The 27,605-nt window shown below is 40.9% G+C and overlaps 2 protein-coding genes across 3 annotated transcripts in view; one reads left to right on the top strand and one right to left on the bottom strand.

Moving 5' to 3' along the window:
- LOC140945610 (probable E3 ubiquitin-protein ligase HERC4) overlaps nucleotides 1-4,949 on the top strand; it is a 31,946-nt gene extending 26,997 nt beyond the window's left edge. For both annotated transcript variants that reach the window (XM_073394622.1, XM_073394623.1), the window contains 3 exons: nucleotides 843-945; nucleotides 1,524-1,576; nucleotides 2,687-4,949. In XM_073394622.1, the coding sequence (XP_073250723.1) occupies nucleotides 843-945; nucleotides 1,524-1,576; nucleotides 2,687-2,848 (318 nt within the window). In that variant the 3' untranslated portion in view covers nucleotides 2,849-4,949. The remainder of the gene's footprint in view (nucleotides 1-842; nucleotides 946-1,523; nucleotides 1,577-2,686) is intronic.
- A 13,175-nt stretch (nucleotides 4,950-18,124) lies between these two features.
- The window catches only part of LOC140945397 (uncharacterized), a 41,670-nt gene continuing 32,189 nt past the window's right edge, over nucleotides 18,125-27,605 (bottom strand). Inside the window, exons 9-11 of the mRNA XM_073394429.1 lie at nucleotides 24,160-24,984; nucleotides 20,539-20,581; nucleotides 18,125-18,432 (exon numbers count right to left, since the gene is read on the bottom strand). Of these exons, the coding sequence (XP_073250530.1) occupies nucleotides 18,125-18,432; nucleotides 20,539-20,581; nucleotides 24,160-24,984 (1,176 nt within the window). The remainder of the gene's footprint in view (nucleotides 18,433-20,538; nucleotides 20,582-24,159; nucleotides 24,985-27,605) is intronic.

The following is a 27,605-nucleotide window of genomic DNA, read 5'->3' as shown; positions in this document are numbered from 1 at the left end:
TTCGATGTGTGGGAGAGACTTGCTTTAGTTCTGCGCCGTTGCCTTTCATACTCTGGGTTCGCCAGTCTTGAAAAGTCCTTGAATTTTAGGGGAAATCCTTGAATTCCATTTTTCCTTGAAAAGTCCTTGAATTTTCTTCAACTTTGAATGTAGTGGCCTGGAAAGAGTTTTTTGATGTTTTTTGGATGTCCAAGACAGAAGAAAAATCATAGCTCAGAGAATTTAAAGGTTATCTACATAAAGTGCTCTATGTTTTATGCAATAATTAACTATCAATTTAAGACAAGTGAACTGAAAAATGTAGAGGAGTTGGTGAAGCAAACAGTTCAAGCCTTAAAGTCTTATTAGAATAGACTGGGAATGTGCATTTTCGTATAACCCTGATACTGTGCCAGATAGCTTTTCATGTCTTCACAAAAAGCTGTTCGGTATAGTATAGAAATAGCCTTAAAGGTTATCTACATAAAGTGCTCTATGTTTTATGCAATAATTAACTATCAATTTAAGACAAGTGAACTGAAAAATGTAGAGGAGTTGGTGAAGCAAACAGTTCAAGCCTTAAAGTCTTATTAGAATAGACTGGGAATGTGCATTTTCGTATAACCCTGATACTGTGCCAGATAGCTTTTCATGTCTTCACAAAAAGCTGTTCGGTATAGTATAGAAATAGCCTTACATAGAACGAAAGGGTGAGAGAGGACTAGGAAAGGATCCTAACGAACCACAACCAGAGGAGCACCCATAAAGTGAAATCTGCGTCCATTTGAATTTCTTTCAGCTGTTGCTTCATAGTTGAATAGTAGGCCCAGTTGACTTTCTTTTCTCCTGAACCTGTTTTGCAGGTGGCTGAGTACAAGGGAGAGTACTACCGCTATCATCCTGTCATCAGAAACTTCTGGGAAGTGTTCTTTGAATTTCCTGTTGACATGAAGAAAAAATTTCTTGGTAGGTTTAAAGTACGATCATCATAATCATCATCATCATCATCAGCAGCAGCAGCAGCATCAGCACCAGCATCATCACCAACACCAACACCACAACCACCACCACCATCATCCTCCTCCTCCTCCTCCTCCTCCTCCTCCTCATCATCATCATCATCATCCTCATCATCATTATCAACATCAGCCTCATTATAACTTTATTCAGTCGATAAGAGACATACATGTATCAAAAGTTTAATACGTCATCAATTATCAATTTCAGATCGGGTGAATAATACAAAATTAAGATGGTAAATGAAAAAAAAAAAGGTTGCAAATTAAAGTGAATCACATTATAAGTTATATAAAAAAGCATAGCCTATATATTTGATGGTACAGTTAAAATATCGCAAGACCCAAGCATCAGCTGCATTCCTTCTATTGTAGTATATGCTTGTGACATATAAATTAGCCTCCTCATTTGCTAACTTATCCTCCAATGTTTGGCATATAGTCTGATAAGTAGAAAATGGCCGTGAAAATTACCTACTCGCAAGGCCTTTTAACCACTAACAACTTAGCGTCTGTTTGCATTTACAGCGTTTTTAACCGGGAGCGACAGAGTGCCAATCTTAGGGATGAAATCTATGAAGGTAATGTTGTGTTCACGGAAGTGTACTTGGAGGATTTTTTTTTTAGATTCAGTTTTTGGTGTTGTTCAGTCCAAGACTTTTGGGAGCTTTAGCAACAACGACGGCGACGGCTACGAAAACGTCACTCAAAAAGTGAAGTCGGGCTGCTTCAAACTTTATCGCGCTTATTCCATCTCGCTTAATTTGTCATTTATGGGCAATTTTTTTTGTAGTTGATTTCTGAAGGACTGTATCAAAGTTCGGGAAAAGAAAAAGAAAGTTGTTGTCTTGTGTTCCCGTCCTCGATAAAACGTGAAAATAGGCACTTTTACGTTGTAGTCGTGCAACGACGGCTAAGAAACGTACAAAAAGCGTGAAGCACGTGCAAAGTTGTGGTTTTGCTAATCTAACCTATTGCGTTTTTGCCGTTCCCGTCGCCGTCGCCGTCGCCGTCGCCGTCGTCGTTGCTTAACCTCCCTTTTTTCACTCCCAGAACCAATCATGGAGACAGGTTGCGTTTCTCTGCTTCTCAAGGGTAGCATTGAAAGCTGTCTTGTCGCATGGGCCCTTCAAAGGAAAAAAAACATACCGTGCATGATGTTACGCTTATAGAAACTGGTTAAAGCACTTTGTCTTGTGTGTGTTAACACTTACAAGTACGAAGTAACGTCTTAGTAACTTGAAGATGTGCTTTGCGTTTCTCTCACAAAAAATATCGTATTATCCACTCCCCTCGGAGCTTTCCAGCGATAGTTTACAACTTTGGTTGGGGCGGGGACTTTTGCCAGACTGCTTATGGCGCATATTACAAATACTTAAGTATGAGAAATGATGCCCCCTATGTGAGTTTGAGTTTGAGATAAAACACCACAAAGGGGACTACGTTCCCTAGTCTTTACGAACAGTGTGTAAGTTCTTTAACGTTCCACAGAATTTATGTGTGCAAGGTTTGTGAGACGGGGCCTACTGTTTATCGTCCTTATCCGATAAAGTTAAATTAGGCAATACAGTGGTGTGCCTCTGCCCCGTGATCAAAAACGTTTTTCACATATATTGCAAGGTAGCAGGGGTCACAATCTTATCCCTTCAGTCAATCCCTCCAACATTTATTTGCGATGTGTTTCCTCACAGATCATAATACAACCAGTTGCTGGTGGCGTGTACGGTGATCACCTCCCAGTAGCTCACACCTGCTTCAATCTACTGGATTTACCGAGATATCCCTCCACAGAAATGATGAGAACCAAGCTGAGCCAAGCTGTGGAGTACTCAACAGGCTTTGGGCTTGCTTAATTTTCTTATCTCGCAATATCAATTTTGTAGCCCATGACTCAAGCCCATGGAAAGAAGATGAAAAGAAAGAAATGAAAAATGACATGAAAGTAAAGAAGCTGTTGAAGTTTTTTTTGTGGGATGATATCCTTATTCCGCATCATGTTGCTGACTGTTTTTTCATAGCAAAACCAGATGCTTTCCCATGGTTAGGCACGTCACATTTGACATTGAAGGTTTTTCTTCTATCCGTGCAGCGTGTATTTGCTCAACCGTAATGTCTTGAATAGAATGGCATGATGAACTGGAAGGGATGTGAAGAATGTTATGTCACATGTCACACAAGAGAGAAAAGAAAAGCTGTAGCTCCTCTACTCTGATGAGAAAAAAATATGACAGAATTTGAGGCTTGGTAAAGAAACCTTCTTTCCCTGCCTATTGAGCTTCAAAGTAACAACAAAAACAACATTAACAAATACCATCTTAAACTGTACTCTTAGGAAGAATGGTGGCGTGGATCGAGAACTAGAAATAGATTGTTTAGACTTTTTTTACTAACAAAGAGGGCCAACACCACTGACCCCATTTCTGATGTTGTAAGACGTTGGCCTTCTTGAACGTTAGAGAAGAGCCGCTGTGTCATTGAACTGTAAATATTACCATGCAAAACCTTATTTTCTACCCAAGCATCAAGATTTTCTCCATAGGGGTGAGCCTTTCTTACACCCTGGTGGCATGACAAGGACGACATGCAGACGCTCAGAGCATGTGTCTGGAAGTGTCTCTGCTTTCAGCCGAAAATAATATAACGTTTTTTCTCTGGGAAGACCAAAAAGGATACATTTTTTATTGAGTGACACCTTATCTCTGCTTTGACCAGGAGGTATGAAAATGTATAAAATAAATGGGAATTTTTCAGAATATATCCCTACAAACCATAGTTTATAGAAGAGCCTGGTTTTGAAAGCTGGCAAACATCAAAGTTGAAAACAACGGTGCTGTAGTTTATGGTGGAAGTTCCCTGACCGTGAACAATCTTCTCAAAGTTCTTTGTTCACAAATTGTGACTGAATAAATTAATGCGATGTTTCTATTAGTAGTCAGTAAGTTCAAAATGATAGGAATGCTATTGAACGTTGTGCACGGTAAAGTCCAAAAAAGCTAACAAAAACATTTTACAAAGGGCCGGAGTCTAACGGGTTTCATAACCATTCCACTTCAATAAGTATGTGTAGGCTTCTTGTTGAAAGTTTTACCTCTGTTGTTTTTCACTCTGCCAAAACGAAGCAACCATAATCTCTACGGGGGCAATAAAAAACGCGGATCAATTTAGGTTTCCGGGACTGCCCACCTACCCGTCCCCTAAGCTAACATCAACACTTACTTCTCACTTAAAGCAAAATGATGGCTTAGGGGAGGGGTAGGTGGGCAGTTTCCCAGAAACCTTGACCTTTTACAGGACAGTTTGTCACTCTGTCAAAACGGAGCAACCATAATCTCTACGGGGGCAATAAAAAAAGCGGATCAGTCTAGGTTTCTTGGAAACTGCTCACCTACCCCTCCCCTAAGCTAACATTAACACTTACTTCTCACTTAAAGCAAAATGATGGCTTAGGGAAGGGGTAGGTGGGCAGTTTCCCAGAAACCTTGACCTTTCTCAGCACAGTTTGTTAACTATTTGGCAAACAATTTTAGAGGCGTTTTACATGTAACACGTTGATTGCAATTATAACGTTAACAATCTTTACTTTTTTGATCGAAAAACGATTGATAAAGATACCACGAGAGTCAAATGGTTCTAAACTTAGGGAAATAAGTCGTACAAAAAATACGTTAAAACAGCTGAAGGTTTTTTTGACTTCCATCTCTTTGAGAGGAGCGAACATAGTTTTATCAAAGTTGTAATCATCCCCCAAGCAAACGTAACGTACACGAAATAGGGATTCAAAAAATAGAAATATAGAGTGATTGTGTGGTTTCTTGTGCATGCATTGCTGCCATAATTGCAGTTCAGCGACAATTATCAACTCTTTTTTGTCCTGAGCTGTAAGATCTTAATGCCATTTCACAGCGGTATATTTTTGTTACTTTAGAGTAAAATAAATTTGCATTTCCTACTGAAGCGTTTGTCTTAGTAATGGCTCTCAGACTATTAATACGTATACGACACTTTCTTGACACCGGCTCACGACAATCCTGCTCATTGCGGAGAGAACAACAACAGAACTAAAACTCGACGAAAAAGCGCTGAAACTACCAAATAAGCTAAGAGCACACCATGAATAAACAAAGAGACGAGGTATTTCCCTAAATAACGATCGCTAAAACCCCCTTACAAACCTAAATAATATTTCTGTTACGTATCAACTACCACGCGTGAGCTCGGGATACCTATGGCTCAATGGCCCTTTCCGTCATGCTGAAGATATTGCTCAAGCAAGGGAGACATAATGCTGATTGGTCGATTGTCGTGGTGATGACTTGTAATACTCTACTTACATCTCAAATACTACCGGTTGCTATGACAACACAAAGTAACAAGCCATTTCTTCCAGGGACAAACTGTTGCTATGCTTTCCCTGGCGCCAAAATATTTTACAGTATGTATACATTTTAAAGTCGGTTCCTATTGTGATCTTGACGTAATCGTTTTATGCTGCCAACAATATAGCCTGCGTAGCAAGCGTTTCCATTCGAGTTATAGCGCGAAAGTTTTTCCAAAATCAAATAATAGTTTTAATAATGATAATAAAAATCCGAGCCAAGCGAAGGTCTAGCCGTTTGCAGGGCAAAGGCAGTACCTTCATTTCTCAGTTATTTTTAATAAGACACTGAGAATTGATCCGACCCTTTTGGGGTCGAACCCGCCTTCTTCCTCCGTGCAGTTTAGCGCTCTTAGCCTACCGCGATTATTACGTCGTTCTGGTGTCCTTAATGGGAAAAAAAAAAACATTTAGTATCCTAAGGCAAAGTAAAAACACCTTGCGATGAGCATTTGAAAGTTTCTAAAGAAGGTCATTTCTTCTTTTTTTGCGGCTAGAAATCCTGAACAAAGCTGATTGATCAATTGTCGTGGTAACGAATACCGTACTTGCGTCACAAATATAAGTTGTTGCCATGACAGAAAACTAGTTACTATAGCAACACTATGGTAAGCCTTTTCTTCCAATGACAAACACATCTGTTGCTATGCTCACCGTGACGAAAAAGTATCCCACTTCGTGCCTTTGCCATGGTGATTTTAATGGCGTTTACATTTTCTAAGCGTTCCTATGGTGAATTTGACATAATACATTTATGTTGCTAACATATTGGGTATTTTCACAGATACTAGCGATTTGTTGCTATAAACAACGCGCCAAACGGGCATTTATACCTCAGTTTACCTCATGATTAACCGACAGTTCCTTCTCGGTGTTAGCTCGATAAAACCAGGTACCATGAACTCCTTTGCTCAGCGATAACGGAGAAAAATTCTTCCTCGCCTGTTGTTTAAACAACAAAGTTCCAAGAAATGTAACTCCCTCAACAATGATGTGAATGAAAGGAAAGACCCAGAAAACAAACCATCAGTTGAAATGACGAAGAGCAACGTGATATTGCTTGAGCAGATCAAAATATGCCGCGCTTTAGCAAGAGCAAATGCGACAACTATCTCAAAGAAACGAAAAAGGAGTCCTACAGCTGAGGAAATGGCCATTCGAAGGCAGAACCTTGAACGCATCTTTGATCAGCGACGACGTGCTATTTGCGAAGAGATTGAAAGGACTTGGTTTCTTAAAGGAGCATCGCTGCAAATACATCGACATAATTTGAAATGTACTTATGAACTCCGCAAACGCGGTCTTACTTTAGTATAATCCATTAAATAATGTATGCGTATAACCATCTTTTTTGCCACACACTTATCCAGACATATATCACAAGCCGAAAGATGGACAAAACGTGGATGGGGCATCAGGACTCAATGGTTTCTCAACGACTCAAAAATATGTAAGGTGTAAATTTTGATTTTCATCAGTTTTTTTTTCTTTTTCGGCGAATATAATGAACACTTTTTGATACACTACTTTAGATATTATGTTATGTAATAGTAATTTTGTTTGTATGTATATGTAAAGTTCATACAAAAACTATAATTTATTTATTATTTGGTAGATTGCGCTTTACAGCGAATGCGTAAGCCACAGTTGTGCCAAATTGGGAAATCGTGCTTTTGTGTCCAGGTTTGCGAAAAGAATAGAATATAGCACTCTTGTGATTTTATTATTGAATGATCGGTCAAAACCTTTGGTGTGTTATGTAACGAGAAGTTTTTGCAGTTTAAAGTTTGCCAGCAAGGTATAATCGTTGAAATGAGCAAAATCTGTAATCTCTGAAATTAACGCCTTATCTCTTTTTGTAAAAGCGCTCTTTAGAGATTCCATTGAACGCGATAAAGGAGTTTACCCCTCTGCACTGCCAACACGTGAAGTTTTGTATCTGTGCTGAATTCTTGGACAAAAAATTATCCGAAGGGAGTGTAGCTAAATGTCGTGCGGAGTGATTAGTGGTCGTGGCTAGTCGTGGGAGTGGGTCGATCGCGCGTAGGTTTGGTTAATTGTCGTGGGTAAAAAAAAATATAAAAAAAAATGATAAAGTAAAGTAATTGAAAAAAAATAATATAATAATAAAAATGAATAAAAAAAAGTGGTAAAATATTTATGAAACGAAAATCTCCGACTCCTTGATTGCCCTTTTCACGGCTCCCTCTTCGTCCTCTTCCTGATTTCTCCTAAGCCACGTGGGACTTGGGTCCCCTTTCACAACATTACTGTATAAAAGACATGTTGTTGATGAAGATTTCTCCATACCTGAGCGATCGCCGCGAAATATACGAAACAGACGTAAAATATGTCGAAACTTGCAATTTGCAAAAAGTATGGTACAGCTCTGACTCGCCGGAATGGAAATACCTGCTTACTATATTCAATCTTTGTTCGATCTACAATTCCAATGATAAGCGCAGATTTTTTCACGTTGGAATGCGATCACCATGGGAAAAGGGAAGGGAAAAAAGGACAATTTTGAGCTATTTCATATTGTTGGATAGAAGTCTTTCTTAAAGAAGTTTTAGGTCTTTTAGCTTACGAAAGATCCACCTTCATGCTCAACCTTTCAAGTTAGGCTAGACTGTATGTAAATTTTATTGCCGTACTAAAATATAATTTTCTCGATTTTTTTTTGTTTGCTTTTGTTTACAAAATCTTTGCTGTAGCGATTCTGAATATCATTCCTTAAACTGAAAGGACGTTTCAGTCACAAATGTTGACATCTTTGAGAAAAAGCAGTTCAGTCTCCAGTTTTTCTTTAGCCTGCTTCCGGTTTACATAGCGTAGCGAGTTTCGTATCCTTTTGTACCATAAAGGATTCGCGTATTTGCTTTGCTGACCGCGAGGAAGGGGAATAGGACTCCTGCTATTATCTGATGCGCGGAGATTTTCGTTTCATGAATTTTACAAGTTTTGCTATTCAATTTTTCAATTTTAATACATTGTTTGGAAAACATTTTTTTTTACCAACGGCATTTACCCACACCCACGACCCACGAAGCACGACCTCTACCCACCGCTTAACTGCCTACATTGACAAATGCTTGAAAGGTTGAGCACGTACTAAAAGGCAAGTTTGTCAGTTATTTTTCTCGGTTCATTGCATGTTAGACAAAACGATTCTTCTTTACCAAAACAGGCCCCTCCCTTTTACCTTTCTATTATGTTGTTAACTGTGAGTGTTGGTATGGTTATTCTGACACCCATGGAAGTAATTAAGATGTGTTATATTTGGAAGAAGCGTTGTTAACAGCTAATGGAGATCGGTTGCTATAATCAACGCCCAAAACAGGCACGTCCCTTTCACTTTCCTATTTAAACTGACGGTTTCCTCCTGTTATGGTTCGTTAAAACTGGAGATGACATGAGGCCTCTCGGGAAAACGCAAGTGACTGATCCTCACGTGAAATGACTAAGATTATCCTGCGAGCAGAGGTTTCTCTCTTGCATAGCTTTTAGCGTTTAAGGTGGCCCGTTACTATTTATATGCGTGTTGGTTATGTTTTTGATTCGCGTTTTTTAGAATGAAAGATTCAACCGATTTCTATGATTTTTGGCATACTAAACTAGGGGTACCTTCCGGCAAGTGCCAACGAGGCGAATTCGATTATCTTTTGTGGAATGTGCCTATTCAGATCTTCGCGATATTTTTTTTCATAATTTTAGAGGTTTAAAATGGATTCCGGTATAGAAGAGGATGGGACCCAACTTCAAAACAACAACTTTGGCACATTCTAGGCAACAACAACAACATGGCTTGAAGCTTTCAGTGTTGGTAAATATGAGCAAGTTAACACTTATGTTTCATGGAAAATTCCATTGTATCAAAGCTATAAACGTTAGAAAGAAAAATATAGTTCAAATGAGGCCTTTGACTGCTGAAATTAAAAATAATAATTAAATTCCGAGCAACAGTGTCATCAGGGATAAGAAAAATATTTCCCGTGGTAATATACATAAGACAAATAAACTTGAATAAAATACAAAGATCTAATGAGCGAGTGTCACAGGACAAAGAGTCCCTTGAAAGGCATAATGATAGTCTGAAAAACAAAAGGTCCGCAAATTCGTTGCATTCCTCACGGGAGTTTTGGACTGTCTCAATGTAAATTGAGCAGCAAAAAAAAAAAGCTGGTTGACAAAATCTCTCAAAAGGCATAAATAAATTCTAAAAGAAGGTCCGCAAATACGTTGCATTCCTCACGGAAGGTGAGGACTGGCTCAATGTAAATCGACCTGAGAAGAACACGCTGGTTCTGATAAGTTTTGACAATATAACCCTATGCCTTGCTCAACTACCGCTTAAAATTCAATTCACAAAGGAAAAAAAAAACACTGAAAACCCTGGTTCTGCGTCGAGAAGCGAACACGCTACCTCAGTGTAAATCGAGCTGCAAAGAACAAGCTAGTTCTGACAAAAATTTGAGCGTAAAATTCTATTCCTTGATCAGCTGCTGCTTTAAACACAATTTATAAAGCAAACCAGAGCACTAATGCCCTTTCAAAGTAGAAATCGTATTAAAGCTTGCTCACCAGTTAGGTCCTCTTAAACAGACAACGAACAGCTGCACACTGAATCACCCAATCTTGAACTAAGAGTTGTAAATACAAGACTATGACGTCACTACCCAAATATGGGGTCTTACTTACACCCAAAATGCAAATTTTAAAGGGTTACGCAGAATTTGAGAGTTTTTGCCTACATTACGCGGCGTTATAATTCTGCCGCCGAGTCAACCTCGCTTCTTAGCTCGGTTGCCTCGTTGGCAATAAATAGTAGTGGAACTTTAAGAAAATGTTATTTATTTTTTTGTAGGTATAAAACTTTTGAGATATCGGCATATATTTAAAACCGCATTTTTATGAAAAATGTAAATAACTTCGAAATCCCACGACAGATTTCTTTTTTTTTTAGGGCCACCTTAAGAAGTCGTTCGCGTCGCTTCAGTCAGTCGCGAGAAACCTCCTGAGGCGTAAATAAACCAACTACGCGACAAAGAAGTCACGCGAACGACTTCGTAAAGGCTAAAAGCCATGCAAGAGAGAAACCTCTACGAATTTCAGTAATCGACGAGATACGCAACAATTTAAAGGCCGTCATACAACGCCAATCAACTACAATCTTTATTTACATGCATGTTTGATAATTTTTTTATGATAGCTAATGGTAAAGCAAAGTCAAATGAAGTTATATACAGAATATCATTATCGTTAATTAAGGGATTGAACAAACTTCACATCACATTTGCATACCAAGATGGCTGGACGCGTTACCACGTTGTCCGTTAATTTTGGCCTCCTGCTCTGCCTGTTTCTTATCTTGAATGGCATAAAACAAAACAAATCATCAACGAAGCCACTAAGCAATAGTAGCAACCTATATTTTGCTTCCCAAGAAGCTTGCAGGATTAAAATTCAATCTTTTCACTCTCTGGCACGGCGTCCAGCAAAACACCAAGCAGTCGGAGCTTTCCAGAAAGGCTTTATTACGTGCAAGCTTATACTTCATGGCTCTCTAGCCTTGGCTCTAATAGCGCTTGCCGGAGATGTTGAACTCAACCCTGGATATAGGAGTTTGGAGGATGTTAGGAGTTCACGAGGATTGAGGCTTGCTCATCTAAATATTCGAAGCTTGAGGAACAAATCAGACTAGCTGCGCCTGGAGGGTTTGGATAACAGAACGATCGATATTCTTACACTCAGTGAGACTTGGCTGGATGACTGCTATGAAGACTCTCATGTTATTATTCCAGGATATAATTGCATTCGCCTGGATAGGTCTGGAGCCAAAGAAGGTTTTGGTGGAGTAGCAATCTATGTAAAGGAAGGCTTGCCGTTTCGTGTTAGGAATGATCTTTACTCAGCCGCAAATGAATGTCTATGGATTGAGCTATCGCGCACTAAATGTCGCCCAGTATTGATTTGTTGTGCATATAGAGCCCCCGGTTTTGACTTTGCGAACTTTATTTCAAACTTGGAGATATCTATGACGAAAGTTAACCTGGAAAAATGTGATTTCGTGCTTCTTGGCGACCTAAATGCAAATATGCTGCCATTTTCAAGAAAGAAAGAAAAACAAGAGCTTAAAAAATTTGCAACTTCACACGATCTTACGCAACTCATTACTGAGGCCATCCGAGTGACGGAAACCTGTCAATCCTTGCTTGACGTGATTTTAGTGAACAATGATCACCGCATCAATGACTCCGGTGTTGTTCCTGTTTCGCTGAGTGATCACTACCTCGTCTATTGTGTTTTAAAAGCAGGTGTAATTAAGGCACCACCGAAGACAATTGAATACCGCTCTTATAAAAACTTTGATGCGAACACCTTCCTAGCGGACTTGAATAACGTCCCATGGCACATCATTGAAAACGAGGAAGACATCGACGACGCCGTGTTTATTTGGAATCACTTGTTTTCTGAAATAGCTGACCTGCATGCGCCCGTGAAAAGGCGAAGAATACGAGGTGTTCCGCTCCCGTGGTTGAATGATACAATCAGTGAGGTGATGAAGGATCGTGATTTTCACCATCGTAAAGCCGTGAAAACCAATTCTGCTTTTCACTGGGCTCGCTATAGAAAGTTAAGAAATAGGGTCAATCGTGAAGTCAAGGCAGCAAAATCCAAGTATTATTGTGACTTGATTTTAGAGGCTAAAGGGGATTCAGGAAAGATCTGGAAGGCGGTGAATGAGGTGTCTTCGCGCAAGACTAAATCCTCGAGCCCACAATGTATCGTAGTTGATGGTGTTGAACACACCACCCCAGCCTCTATTGCATCCGTGCTCAACTGTTATTTCTCATCCATTGGCAGAAGTCTTGCAAATAAAATATCAGCTGCTGCTATGTTCCCAGTCAGATCGGCCACGATGCTACAGTCTTTCTCGCTTGACGAAGTTGATGAGAAAACAGTACTCAAGCATCTGCTTTCTCTAAAGACAAATAAAGCTATTGGCTTGGACAACATCAGTGCGAGACTTTTAAAGTATGGCGCGCGTGCTATTTGTCCCTCGATCACCAAGTTACTGAATCTCTCTATTCGCACTGGCAATTTTCCTGAAATATGGAAATGCTCGAAAGTGGCTGCACTTTTCAAAACTGGAGATAGGAGAGATGCGTCAAATTATCGCCCAATTTCTATTCTGCCAACAATGAGTAAAATTCTGGAAAAAGTCGTCCATTCCCAATTCTATGACTTTCTGAATTCAAATAATCTCCTTTCAAGCAAACAATTTGGCTTCCGTCCCAAACTGTCTACAACATCGGCTCTCACCAGTTTTGCAGATGAGGTCCTATTGCATATGGAGAGTGGAGAACTGTGCGGTGCAGTGTTCCTAGATCTGACCAAGGCATTCGATACCGTTGACCATACGATCTTGCTATCTAAATTGTCGGCTATCAATGTCTCGCCCAGCACTCTACAGTGGTTCAAGTCTTACCTGAATCATCGTAAACAGCGGACTGCCTGTAGCGATGCTGTGTCTGACCCTCTCCCGATGACCTTTGGGGTACCACAGGGGAGCATTCTAGGACCGCTTCTCTTCTTGGTTTATATTAATGACCTTCCGCTGGTTATAAAGAATTGCGAAGTGACTTTGTATGCTGATGACACGGTCCTGTACTACTTTGCTAAAGAGCCACACCTGTTAGAAGAGGCACTAAATGATGATCTCTTGAAAGTTGCCCAGTGGTTACATGGAAATAAGTTAACTTTAAATCTTACTAAGACGAAATCCATGATTATAGGCAGTAATAGGAAACTTGTTGGTATTTCCTCTTTCACGTTATCTATTTTTGACACTGATATAAATTCTGTAAGTAGTTTTAAATATTTGGGAGTTATGTTGTCTTCAACTTTCACATGGTCCGACCATATTGAGTATATTTCATGTAAGGTTAATAAAAACCTTGGTCTTCTACGTAGGATTAAGTATTATTTACCTTATGATGCCCGGTTACTTTTTTATAATAGCTTAGTGCTACCTATTTTTGATTATGCTGATTTAGTCTGGGGTGACAAGGACAATGTCTCACTTATGAAGGAATTGCAAATTCTCCAAAACAAAGCAGCTAAGTTGATATTAGATAGATCACCTCACTCCTCATCCACCGATGCATTGATTGTCTTGAGATGGCTGAATCTTGAAGAACGTAGGAAATGTCATCGATGTATATATGCATACAAGTGTATTAATGGCCAACTTAATCATTCTTTGGACATTGTAAGAAAGAGTGATATACATTCCTACAATACGCGCAATAACGATACTATCAAGCTCCCCAAAATTAAATATAATTGGGGAAAACAACGTTCGCGGTACCACTGTTTCAAAGACTTTAATGAATTAGAGAGAACTGTAAGAAACTCAGCAAGTTTTCCAATTTTTAAGAAGTGTCTTTTTTCTGCTTTTTATAATTGAGTACTTGTAGTGTGTATGTTTTGATTATTTCTGTAACTGGATTTTAGCTTGAATTTTTTTTTTTTTTGTTTTTTTTTTTTTTGTTTTTCATATATATCGATTTTAGCTTAACCTTTTTATATTTTAATTGTATTATATAATATACATCTCGTAATTAGGACCTCTATGTAAACCACTCTTGTGATGGAGCATCCTATTAAAAGATTGTTATTATTATTAAACGTTTTCGTGTTAGCTCTAATTCATTAAATGATATTTCTTACACTTTGCCAATGCCACTTGGATACAACAGAGAAGACAATAAATGCACACACGTACACACACAATACACTACTCGAGGAAGAACAAATATGAGCAGTCACTTTCAAATACTATTGCTGTAGCAGGTATTGTTTTCCGGCCCCGTCCACACAAACCCTCCGGATATTTAGTCTCGAATCAGCATATTTGACACGAATAGGCTACGGATTGAATGAGCTGCCTCCCTGGTTTGGTGTGTAAGGGAGGCCGATACTAGCCTGCGTAGCAGGCGCTTGGAAGTAGTGGGCACGAGAAAAACGGGCGCGGGCACTCGCCCGCACCCGTTCTCTCTTTCGCCCACTACTTCCAAGCGCCTGCTACGCAGGCTAGCCCGATAGGTGATGTTTGGTTTTAAAAATACCTCCGCGGGTTTGTGTGGACAAGGCCTTAGTAACCGTCGGGAAAACTAAATTTAATCTGCTGCACAGGCGTTACTTTTTCGCGTTTTTCAGGCGAGCGAGGAGCGCCAGATCAAGACAGCAATTTTCCGCATTTTTTTGTGCGCCTTCCCCCGTCGCGCGTGTCTCCCGCTTCTCGCTCGCTTTGCGCTTCCCTTCACTCGCCGGAAAAACGCGAACAAATAAGGCCTGTTCTACAGGCTAGGAGAATTTGGAAGGTCGTTTGAATGACCGGAAAACCTTTCCAGAGGTCCAAACAGCTGTAGATGGCATTTACTGAGCGGTTAATCCCAGGGTAGCTTATGTTTGATTCGTCAAAGACAATCATCATTTCTAAGTTTACTTTCTAAGACTTACAATCACAGCGTACTAAATACACAAAAAAATAATCTACATCATGGCAGTAAACGAACTGACCTTATAAGCATTTGAACACTATCTGAATTGGTGCTGAAAGTATCGCTGTTGATATCTAAAACCTAGGACGTATTTGGGAAAAAAATAACCTTCACCTATATACGTACACAAAGGATTCTTTAAATGAAATTAAGTGCCTGTATTCTATATTCTGCACAATACCGAGAGAAAACTAAGGCTTCTGTGTGAGTAGACGCTCGGTGTTTCAGACTTCTTATTAGATTAATAACGCAGTGCCCTTCATTTCACACAGAATGACTGGCAGATCATCGTATTTACTTGCAAGGTCTACAATACGCAATATATTTTCACCTATGCCTTATGTTCTGAGCCATTTGGAAGACGCATAACACGGTTATACGTCGAGAATTCTTCGTCGCGTAAATCTTACTCACATACTTAAGCGACCTTTGACTAAGGCCTCCTTTATATGGATAAAACTTGCCCCGGGTAGAAGGGGTCACTCGTGAACCGTTAACATGATAAACAGAAAGTTGGCTCTGCTAAACAGGTGACCCGCCCAGCAAATGTTGGCTAGGCTGAAAGGGTGACCCGCCCAACAAAAGTTGGCTAGGCTGGAAGGGTGACCCGCCTAGCAAAAGTTGGCTAGGCTGGAAGAGTGATCCGCCTAGCAGCAGTTGGCTAGGCTGGAAGGGTGACCCGCCCAGTAAAAGTTAGCTAGGATGGAAGGGTGACCCGCCCAACAAAAGTTGGCTCGGCTAGAGGGGTGACAAGCCCAGCAAAAGTTGACTCGGCTAGAGGGGTGACAAGCCCAGCAAAAGTTGGCTCGGCTAGAGGGATGAGGCGCCCAGCAAAAGTTGGCTCGGCTAGAGGGGTGAGCCGCCCAGCAAAAGTTGGCTCGGCTAGAGGGGTGACAAGCCCAGCAAAAGTTGACTCGGCTAGAGGGGTGACAAGCCCAGCAAAAGTTGGCTCGGCTAGAGGGGTGAGGCGCCCAGCAAAAGTTGGCTCGGCTAGAGGGGTGACAAGCCCAGCAAAAGTTGGCTCGGCTAGAGGGGTGATCCGCCCGGCAAAAGTTGGTTCTGCTAGAAGAGTGGCCCGTCTAGCAAAAGTTGGCTAGGCTGGAAAGGTGACCCACTTAGCAAAAGTTGTGTAGGCTGGAAGGGTGACCCGCCTAGCAAACGTTGGCTAGGCTGGAAAGGTGACCCACTTAGCAAAAGTTGTGTAGGCTGGAAGGGTGGCCCGTCTAGCAAAAGTTGGCTAGGCTGGAAAGGTGACCCACTTAGCAAAAGTTGTGTAGGCTGGAAGGGTGACCCGCCTAGCAAACGTTGGCTAGGCTGGAAGAGTGATCCGCCTAGCAACAGTTGGCTAGGCTGGAAGGGTGGCGCGCCCAGCAAAAGTTGGCTCGGCTAGAGGGGTGACAAGCCCAGCAAAAGTTGGCTCGGCTAGAGGGGTGACCCGCCCGGCAAACGTTGGTTCTGCTAGAAGAATGGCCCGTCTAGCAACAGTTGGCTGGGCTGGAAGGGTGACCCGCCAAGCAAAGTTGGCTAGGCTGGAAGGGTGACCCGCCTAGCAAAAGATGGCTAGGCTGGAAGAGTGATCCGCCTAGCAACAGTTGGCTAGGCTGGAGGGGTGACGCGCCCAGCAAAAGTTGGCTCGGCTAGAGGGGTGAGGCGCCCAGCAAAAGTTGGCTCGGCTAGAGGGGTGACCCGCCCAGCAAAAGTTGGCTCGGCTAGAGGGGTGACAAGCCCAGCAAAAGTTGGCTCGGCTAGAGTGGTGATCCGCCCGGCAAACGTTGGTTTTGATAAAAGGGTGGCCCGTTTAGCAAAAGTTAGCTAGGCTGGAAGGGTGACCCCCTTAGCAAAAGTTGGCCAGGATGGAAGGGTGTACCGCCCAGCAAAAGTTTGGTAGGCTAGAGGGGTGATCCGCCCAGCAAAAGTTGGCTTGGCTAGAAGGGTGGCCCGTCGAAAAAAAGTTAGCTAGGCTGCAAGGGTGACCCGCTTAGCAAAAGTTGGCTAGGCTGGAAGAGTGACCCGCCTAACAAACGTTGGTTAGGCTGGAAGGGTGACCCGCCTGGCAACAGTTGACTAGGCTGGAAGGGTGACCCGCTTAGCAAAAGTTGGCTAGGCTGGAAGAGTGACCCGCCACAAAAGTTGGTTAGGCTGGAAGGGTGACTCGCCTAGCAACAGTTGACTAGGCTGGAAGGGTGACCCGCTCAGCAAATGTTGGCTAGGCTGGAAGGGTGACCCGCTTAGCAAAAGTTGGCTAGGCTGGAAGAGTGACTCGTCTAACAAACGTTGGTTAGGCTGGAAGGGTGATCCGCCTAGCAACAGTTGACTAGGCTGGAAGGGTGACCCGCTTAGCAAAACTCGGCTAGGCTGGAAAGGTGACCCGCCCAGTTAGACTTAACCTCCCCCGGCTGGGAGAGTGACCATTCAACCCGGGACAAATTTCCTGCACATGGACGGGACCTCACCGTTGAGGGCCTTCTCAATTAATAAGGAGTTTAACGTACGGAATATGTCAAAAGAAGCCGATTTCTCGTGTTGAATTATTAAGACGGCATTGAAACTCAAGAAAAGAAAAAAAAAATGAACGTTGACTGTTTACGTCGTCCGAAAAATGTCACATTAGGAAATATCACGCCATTATATGTCGTGCAGTGACGGCCAGAAAATGTAGCAAAAAGCGTGACGCTCATGAAAATTGTTTTTATGCTTATTAAAACGAAGAAAAAAATCCCCTTTTAAAACCTATTGTTTTCGTTCGCGTAACTTCTGTCCCCGTCGTAGTGGGCATGGGCTATAGGAAACATAGCCTGCGGACACAGACGTATTTCCGGTTGTCGCTTCTCTCCACCCGAACCGTGACATGGGATTCGACTAAATAAAAGTTAAAGTTTTGTGCAATAAAGTTGAATTACTCGCAAAGTAGTATTTTTTTTCTGTTCTGTTCCTTACATTTTTGGTATAAAAGCCTGGAAGTACACTTTTTTTACATTCAAAACTCCATGGGTGTAATTCGTTAAGTCTTGGTTACCAAGCCAATCCTGAGGGGTGGACGCTAAGCGCGCGGTGTATTCTACTAAAACACCACGCTTAGCGTCCGCGCCACAGGATTTGAAGCGAAGGCTTGGTAACCAAGAGTAACCGAATGGCGAAAGAGTTCCTCAATGTCAGTAATTTAACTTTGTTGTACAAAAAATTAACTTTTACTTGGTCGAAATACATGTCTCCTGTAGCTGATGGCAGCAAAACGTCTGCGCTAAATCCGTCCGCTCTACCGTTGAATAGCAAAGCGCACGATACAAAACTCGGTAAGTCGCATCTTTGCTTTCCCGCTGCTTCCACTTTATCAACATTTGAATCTTCTTTTCGGGCCATTCTTCGTTGTCTTTATGGATAGAAATCAGTTGTGTTTCCTTAAAACCAAGTTGACGCCCCAAGGGTTTCCACGTTTTGAGTTCCCTTGATAGAAGTTCTAGCTCCTCATCAGTTGGCTGACCCTCTTTAATGTTATCTACAAAAAGAAAACAGCTGCCGTCTGTTTTGAGGAGAAGCAATTGGATAGGTTAGTAGTTAGCTTAACATTTCAGGTGATCAATATATTTTCCAATTATCTAGTACCCAGCATGGCTTTAACTGCGAAAATTTCCACAGAAAAAAAAAATAAACAAAGTTTAAAGAAACTAAATTTTTACTGAAACAAATAACTAATTAATCCGTCAAACTGTGATTTTTTTTTCTTCCTGCAACAGGGGGAAGGGGGGCTGGGAGTTTCCCCTTTTATAACTTCAAAATCGCCCCTGATACGGCCACCAAAATTACAAAGAATAATGTAAATCACGCAAATCATCTCCTTAATTTAATTCAGTTCTATTTCTACGTAAGGGATTTTTACTGCAGTTCCAATGAACGCAACTTCGAAATGGGTCTTGTGAGCTGGTTTTTCCCCACTTGAACTCCGTACATGGCCATCTTTCCCTTAATACACCTCGACGATTCTTCCAAGAGCCCGATAAAACAACGTCCCCTGTTAAAACGTGGGATCCATTCTTTGAGCCAACGATGCCAAAAGTGTCTAACTAGTTCCTGCGCCCTTCTTTTCTTTAGACTATAGCTGGTCTCGTCAACGGATTCTGGGGCGAATCGGCCAACAACTTGACCAATCAGAAAGTGGTTCGGTGTCAATGGTACATCATCTTCAGGATTCGCTGATTGGTACATGAGGGCTCTCGAATTTAACAATGCTTCTGTTCCTGTCAATGCTGTTACTAACTCTTTATCTGTCACATCTGAATTGCCTAATACTGCATTCACAGCCCGCTTTGCAGCTTTAATCTTAGTCTCGTGTACCTCTCCAAAATGGGGCGCTAGTAGAGGATTGAAGTGCCATATGACTCCTTTGGTTGCTGTTGGCTGTTTTTTTGTTTGTTTGTTTGTTTTTTTTTTCTGATCCAGTGCTTCGACCAGTTCTCGAAATTCTCTCTCGGCCGCAACAAAATTCGTACCATTGTCAGATAACATCTCTCTTGGTAGTCCTCTCCATTCTATAGAAGGCTCTTAGGAATGAATCAGGGTAAAGTCCAAAGGCCATCTCAAGGTGAACCGCTCTCGTGGCCAGGCACGTAAACAAACATAAGTACCGCTCTTGCCTGCGCGTTCCTCTTCCTTGAATTGCGAGGAAAGGTCCCCCCAAATCTACCGTTATTTGCGCAAAGGTTCTGAAGTCTGATTTGTGGAAGAGGCGCCATAATATGCCTAGAAGTTCTGCGTGAGAAGCTTTTTGGTCTTGGCAACTCCCCTTCCTCTTCTTCAAAAAAATGGCTTCGAGGTAGGTAACGGGTGGATGTACGTGGCGTGTGGCGCGCGCAAATTACCCGTGGCTACTGGTGAATGGTAGGAGATTTCAGCGGAGAGGACTGGCGCGTAGCCATTTTGGGTACGTCGTCTCAGCACCGCCATTATCGAGCAAGATAGTGAAAGTTTAGCGCTAAAAAGCACTTCGGAACTGTGACTTCACGGGCAATCAAATGTCGGAAAAAGTTAGACCAACTATTCATTGCGTAAACTGGGAAGTTGGAATCACAATGCTATCCTTTTTCATCGCTGTTTTTTCGCTTCTAACTAACTTCGCCGACTTTCCAAAATTCTTTCCAACCTTCAGATATTATATGCACATGGTAAGAGTGTGAAAAGTATAACAACAAATACAGAACTGAAAGGGGAAAAACGGAGGAAAAAAGACTTTGAGAGGTGTTATAACACTTTCTTTTAAACTTAATTTGTACTTTTGAATTGAAAGATCACTACTTTCTTGCAAAGTTCTGTTAGGGTTATTCAATACAAACGCCATTATTCAATTTCTAGTACCCAGATTCCCAACTCGCACAGGACGTTTGGGTCACCAGAGTGTGTTGTAACGCTGCTATTTTGCACGGACAACCTCTTTTACCAATTTCGCGCGCTTGAGAATATGCACAGACTGCCCACGAAATCGCAGATCACTAAACGACTCAACTCGGGAACGTCTCCTTCGTCGACGCAATAAATAAGGTTTTATCACATAAAATTTTAGTTGAAATAATTAATAACTAATTAATTTTTAAGGTTTTATCAGAAATACCTGGAAGACTTTGCGCCCTAATAGATGATGTGGAAGGACATCCCTGCAAGATAACCAAATTAGCACGGTACTTTAATTTCAAAATCACTGTTACTAAAGGTACTCTAGGCTAGTGCTTTATAAGCATTATAAAATTTTTGGGCAAACAACACAGAATTGCGCAACATATTGTTTTGTGATCGTTTATTTGGAATTAATGACAACTGTTTTGATCAGTTCTGAGCAATTAAATCACGAAAAGCAGCGAAAGAACAATGACTTGGTACAACCAACTCATATTACACACATTAGCCTTTCTCAACACCCTCCCCAGTCCCGCGGGGTACTCCCTACGGTGGCCTATAGGGTAACGCTCCGCCTGAATGGGGTACCTCTTTTCAGATTTCTGGTATATGCAAGGGTAGGGATTTCACTAGTGGAACTATATCAAAGGGTAGGGAAATCTGTCATTTCAGTCTGTGAAAAAAGCCAAAAGAGAAAAACACTCATTGACAAGTTATGTGATTTGGTCATATTTAAGAGAAAGCAGGAGCCCAAAGGCGTCAGTGAGACCATGAAATAGCATAGAGAAGTGACTGATACTTTACGTGTGGGGGGCATATTATTCCTTCCCCATATGTTAATCCTTACGACTTATTAATCAATTAATTAATTGCGGGCGACAAGAGGAGCCCGCAATCCTAATCTCCAGGTTGTTATTACGCATGCGTCGTATGTATGGAGCCAGCATTCTTTTGGACTTCCACTAGGAATGAATGGAATGCACAAAACGACAGATGATCACGCGCGTTTGGAACTTCTATCACTCGTAATCTGATCACTTGTGGTTTGATCATTTGTCGCGTGAACCTTACGCAAATGACAGAGTTGGAGCAAAATCATTTAGACCTTTGGCCCCAGTTGTTCAAAAGGTGGATAACGCTATCCATCGGATAAATCTGTATCCACTTGATAGCACAATTGGTTTTCCTAACACTTATCCGTTGGATGTGATTTATCCGGTAGATAGCGCTATCCATCTTTTGAACAACTGGGGCCTGATCGTTGTCGCCCGCAATCCCTAACCTTTGGTTATCACTAGTTTATCATTTATTTAAATTTTTGAGTGTACTATGGTAATAGGACTGAATGGAGTGCAAGTGAACAGTCTGTAACCATACGAGTGATTAAACACAAGCTCTGTTACCAGTTTATTATTACTAATACAAAATTTGAGACGATGATTTCTGATAGTTTCAACTTTTTTATCAAAAGAACAAGATCTTCCTATAGATTTTACCAGAGGGGAACGAAAAAGACCGCATTCGAGTCGTTTTTAATGCTAGAGTCAGGGATGACGATAGGCAATCGTACTGGAGAATTTTGTTGCCCCACCAGGGTTTCAGCCACGAGGAGGCACCTTAACTTCCCCCGCGAAGATAAGTATCGTTTTTTTTTTCGTTGTATTGGTAATATAAGAAATCTTCTCAATTTGAAGAAACTAGGCGCGCAAGGTGGTCCCGGTTAATTTTTCAGCAGCATTAGATTCCATCCTCCAGAACCACCTTCATTTTTAAACTAAACTTACATGAAATTTTTAAGTCTCTTCAAATTTCTATTCTTCTAATCTTTTTCTAAGTTAATAACCCTTCGTTTTTTTTTAAAGAAAATAAAGAGATTGAATGTGGCATAAGCGGGATTCGAACCCGCGCTCCTTGAAACCGAAATCACTACACCACAGTGGATTCGACTTCAAGTTATGTTTTCATTCTTGCCAACAAGCAGCCTAGCGAAGACGCGAGGCTGCGAGGCGGCAGCCTAATAGAGCCGTGCGCGATAGTTCTAGGAGCAGAAAAAATCTCGAATCGATGTAACATAGAGTAATGTAAGGCAACCATGACGTAATGCTGGACAGAGAATGCATTGTTTTCGAGCGAACTCGTGATACAGATCAGAGAATCCACGAGCCGTGTGCGTGTTTGTGAGTCCCGTGCTCATCCCGTCTTCAACCAATCGTCCGGTGGATCATTTCCCCCATAAGCAATATTTGTCGCATTTGCCCGCTGAAAGTTTTCATTGCATGTCTTTGAAGCAAAATAATTCTGATGGCTTCATTGGCGCATGCACCATAATTTTTTTTAGCTTTACAAAGAAACCAGATATGTCTGTACGTTGAATATTCGCTGACTTTAATATGATTTTTCGAGGATTTTAAGTTTGCTTTTTAGACCACTAAATTTTACTGAAAATGACTTGTGCGCAAGTTCGGACAAAAACACGAACTTCAATATCTCGAGAAATCTGCTGCGCAAAGTCGGGATTTCAAATTCTTCATGCAGTAGAACAGTAAAGTTTAGTTCACTATTTTCAAAAGACAAATTAAAGCAATGGGCAAACATACACCATACTTCTTTTTAAATGCTTAAATGGTACGGGACCTACTTTTTAAATACAGGCATACACCGTATAGGCTAAGAGGCGAGGGCTTGAATTTGGAATTACCTTACTTTAATCTTAAATTTAAGAAGAATTCTTTCACTTATTCATTAACTAAGTTATGGAACAGCTTTCCTTCTCAAGTGCGTCTTTCAAGTGATGCTAATGGATTCAGAAGTAATTTGCATGATTGCAGCTTTTTAGAACGTGTCTTCTAGTGCACGATGGTAGCTTTTAACTGTTTTTAGAACGAGTATTATCGTTTTCCTAGTCACGTTTTTTAGTATGTGGCTTTTTAGTCAGTTTTAGCTTTTTATATTTTATGTTTTTATTCCACTGATATTAATGTTCTAGATCTAGAACACGGAGGGTCGTGGGTTCGAATCCCATCTGGGGCTCAGATTTTTTCTGTGTCCTCTTATGGTTGATTCTTTACATCTCCCTTTATTTCCTTTAAATATGTTTTTATTACCAAGTTTTTTATATGTATATATTTATTGAGTTGTTTTTAAAATTAATAATATTATAACAGAGCCGTAATTATTATAGATTTTATTTATACACATTCGTATTTTGAACGAGTTTTTTAGCTCTTTGACGTAACGTGTTAAAATAAATGATTGATTGTCTGTGGCTGCCACTGCCCGCGTGATATGGCTGTGCGCATGCGTGAGGTATCGGTCCGGCCGTGGGTTAGTGTATATGTGCCCTTTGCTTTAAGTTTGCACTATTTTCAATGCAATCGAAGTAAGTTCAATCTATTTTTTATCAATTACTGTATTTCATGACATTTCTTAACAAATTCAACAGCGCGCGCGTATGGGTAAAATCTTTGCTCGTTGGCACTTAGCAATAGCTATAACTAGTATATATTTATAGCGACAAACCTGAGAGTAAATGAACGCTAACCATTTCGAGTTAGTGCTTAGCCCTAATCACTATTGTAAATGCTTAACCCAAATCACTATGTTCAGTGCTTAACCGTAATCACTAAAACGTTTTTCGCGAAGTTTTAACATGTCACAACCTAAGAGCATAGAAATAAAGAGATTACGTATTGAACGTTAAAAGACATACTGCAAAATAAACGTCATGTCTAAGGCGGGGGCAGATGTAGTGAGAACTATTGCTAGTTATAGATCTGATTAACCAGGTTGAAGCAGTCAGGTATCTTTGATTGTGAAATGAAAATAATTGTCTCATTACCTCTTTTGTTGTCTTTGGAAACCATTGCTCAATACCATTAACTTTTACTGCCTCTTGAGTGACTGTACAGAACATTTGATCACCTGGATAGACGTCAACGAGGTCTAAACAGGTATCTTGTTTGCAGCACAATTTTCCACATTTTGTACACTCTTGACCTTCTACCACGCACGATGGACAGGCAACACAAAGGCTATACTGTAGCCCATGCAAATAACGGAATTCATCGGCCAAAACCTCTAAAGTGTTTTCCAGGAACTCTCGTACTTGTGTTGCCATTTCATTTGAACTATCATCAGGAATCTGCTGAGCTTCCCCTTCTTTCTTCAGAACAATCTTAATAAACCGTTTCTTACAGACAAGTTTTAAGCGGTGGGCAGTTACATCTCGTCTAATGATGAAGAAAGCTCCATTTTGGGACAATTTTATATCATCTTTCCCACGATTTTTTCGAAGACGTTTAGACGTGTTTTTATGAATTTCCATTCCTGAAATCCAACTGATTGAGCGACAAACAATTTGAGCGAAAACTCCATGGGGAACAAATCCAGTGTCAAAGTCGATGTACAACGGACAGGGATCAGAACTTGAAGGTACAACGTTCGGGAGGGACCCAATCCCCACTCTCATTTGTGCTGGAACATAGTACTTTTCACCACTTGAAGTTGAAAACTTTGAGATCAAACCAAAATGTTCCATCAAGCTTAAAATGTCCTTCTTGACAACGCTCGAAACGTTCAGAGGGCGAAATACATGATCAACCAACACCGTGCTGAGGATACCAGTATTTTGCAAGTTCTTCCATTCGTTTTTAGGAACTGGATCCTAAATGAAACAATGACAGCAAAATATATTATCTAATTGTTATGTAAGACATTAATCATGGAATGTAAGGGCTTTGCAGGTGAAGGGGGCGGTGATTAGCTGAGTGAATGCCACCTCCCAACTAAAATTCACGATTTCGATCCAAAACATCTTATTTATTTAATATTTATTTATTTATTCATTTATTTATTTTACATTTGCCACAGAAAATGAATATTACAGAAAGAAAAAGAAAAATATATATCTTACTAAGATTGCAAATTTATAGGGCAGGAAAAGTTACAAAAATAGTCCAAAATTAAATGTAATATTAAGTGACTTAACTTTTAATTTGTAATAGATAGAGTGGCGAGGAGGCCCAACAGAAGCTAAACAGCTTTTACAAATTGGACTCCTCATACTTAATTATGATTTAATGTAAGCTGCTCTTTAATAGCTGTTTACTTGTTACTTGAGCAAATATTAAAGGTAATTACAAGTAAAAACATCTAGCATTTTTTCGGGACAAAAAAAAAGAACACTTTCTTAAATTCTGTTTCTCGTTTTTTCAAGAGGAAATAATCACATGAAATGACATTACATTTCGCTGGAAGACACACGGTGGTTATTGAATAAAGGCAAGGATGTTCCACAGGCTATATTTTGAGTTACCACGATTTCTTGCCCACGGTCTCTGTACAACGCGGACCGGATACCTGCTGATGGCGGATGCGGATAACCAAAAAAATGAACATCACTACTTTTTCTAAAAAATTGTAAAAGACCGAAATTCCTTAAATTAAAAAAAAAGGGAAAAAACGAAACCAAAAGATAGGGTGGACTGCGCGAAAAAATCGGCGCGCATTGGTTCGCCTATTTCGCGCTTGCCTCGTTATTCGTCCCGTTTTCCCACAATGGAGCCTGGTCTTAAGCTCTCAATGCAAATCAACGCTTCTGAATCAGAGGTTTTCTTGTTTTCTTTTTTTTCCTTTCGAGCCGGTAGATTTATAAATTGCATTGAGAAATCTTTGTTCTGTAGCCGTTTCCCGGGATGGAGGCAACTTCCAAACTGGCCTTGACGAGTATGTGTTTTTCTGGCACCAATCAGAAGCCAGAACGGCGGCGACCGTTTGGAACTGGTCTGATAAGACATTGTCCCCAGGGGCTCTTCTCGCCGTTCTTTACTTTTCTTTGTTCAAGATATATATTTCTCCGCCCGTTTAGACTTTCCCTCGCCCCCTTTATCTGCCCCTGGGTCTCCGAGGATGGACGTCATTGCTTTTGACGGTGAAACTACTTTTCGCCATACAATTGTTTGAAGCGACCCGCAATGCATGTTTGCCAACCCCCCCCCCCCCCCCCCCCGGCGATCCCAGAATACCATGCACATAACATAGGTCTGCGATTAGTGGAAAATCGTTCATTTAACTCAAATTAGATCCTTTGATAAGTCGACGTAAAGTGCCGTCTAATTTAGACGACGAATAGGCCATTTGCACGATGACATCATTTTACTACTACGACCAGAATCCTTAAGGGCTTTCCTTTCTTGTCACGGATTTTGTCATTTTAATCTCGCGGGATTACCAAATTGAAATATCACAGGAAAAACGAAAAGAATTCTGGTCTCGGTAGTAAAATGACGCCATCGTGCAAATGGCCCATTTAATCTGTCTTGTTGACGAATTTAATCTGAATACACAGGCGGACCAACAGAACTGTTGGAGGCATCGTGGTGTCATGCGCGATATGTGATCCCAAACATCTAGGGCCAGTTATTTAAACAGAGTTTAGCCAGTGTTTAACAAAACTGCGTGCTAAGCCTTTTTCTGTTTGCCTAATGCTTATCTTTACACCATTTACCGTGAAAGGTTTCATGAAAGCATAAGGCGTACTCTGGAAAAGCACTTATTTTCTTAAAATTACCCGCTAAGGAAGATATCTGGAGGTACAAAGATTTGCTAAACCGCGCCCTAAGTTAGACTTGGTTTAAATTACCGAAACTTAAAATTTATTTCGTAACGCCAGCGCGCTCTCGGCTTGATTGAAGTGATCGGGAGAATGCTCAATGAATGCTTCATAAAACAAAGAGGTTTGCACCTTTTAATCCCAAATGTCAATGTAAGGTAAGAAAGATGAATAAAGATAACTTACCATACGTTTTTAGTGTCACCTTCTGCATTTTTGTGGAGTTTTGAGTCGCTTGAAACTGACACCCCCCACTAATACATAATAAAACGACGTCGATTTATTATGTTTCAGTACAAGGTTTCAGTGCCTCGAACAGCTCGAATGGTCCCCTTTAGCTGACGTCGGTGCTTTTACACCACTGAACTAAGTTAGCAGAAGGATCCGAGCCGACTCGAGAAAAAAAAATAGTCACAGAGCTGCCGTTACAATATAGGCTCGAAAACAAAAGGTTCCTCCACGGAAACACCTTGTTTACTACACGCAGAATAACAATAAAAATGGCGCTAAATCGACATTCTCGTCCCCAGAACAGGGTCTGGAATCAGTAATGTAGCAGCTGCTCGTAAGGTCTCTCGTAATTGGTCGCAGGAAACAATGAGATGTCATTCTTTTAATTGTTTTAGTATTGTTTGGGGTCAGTAAAACGCACCCATGACCTTCTGGAATGGGAG

Source organism: Porites lutea, chromosome 8 (assembly GCF_958299795.1).
Source record: "Porites lutea chromosome 8, jaPorLute2.1, whole genome shotgun sequence".
Lineage (NCBI taxonomy): Eukaryota > Metazoa > Cnidaria > Anthozoa > Scleractinia > Poritidae > Porites > Porites lutea.
The sequence above is the reverse complement of the archived record's forward strand: the minus strand, read 5'-3'. Positions and strand labels throughout refer to the sequence as shown.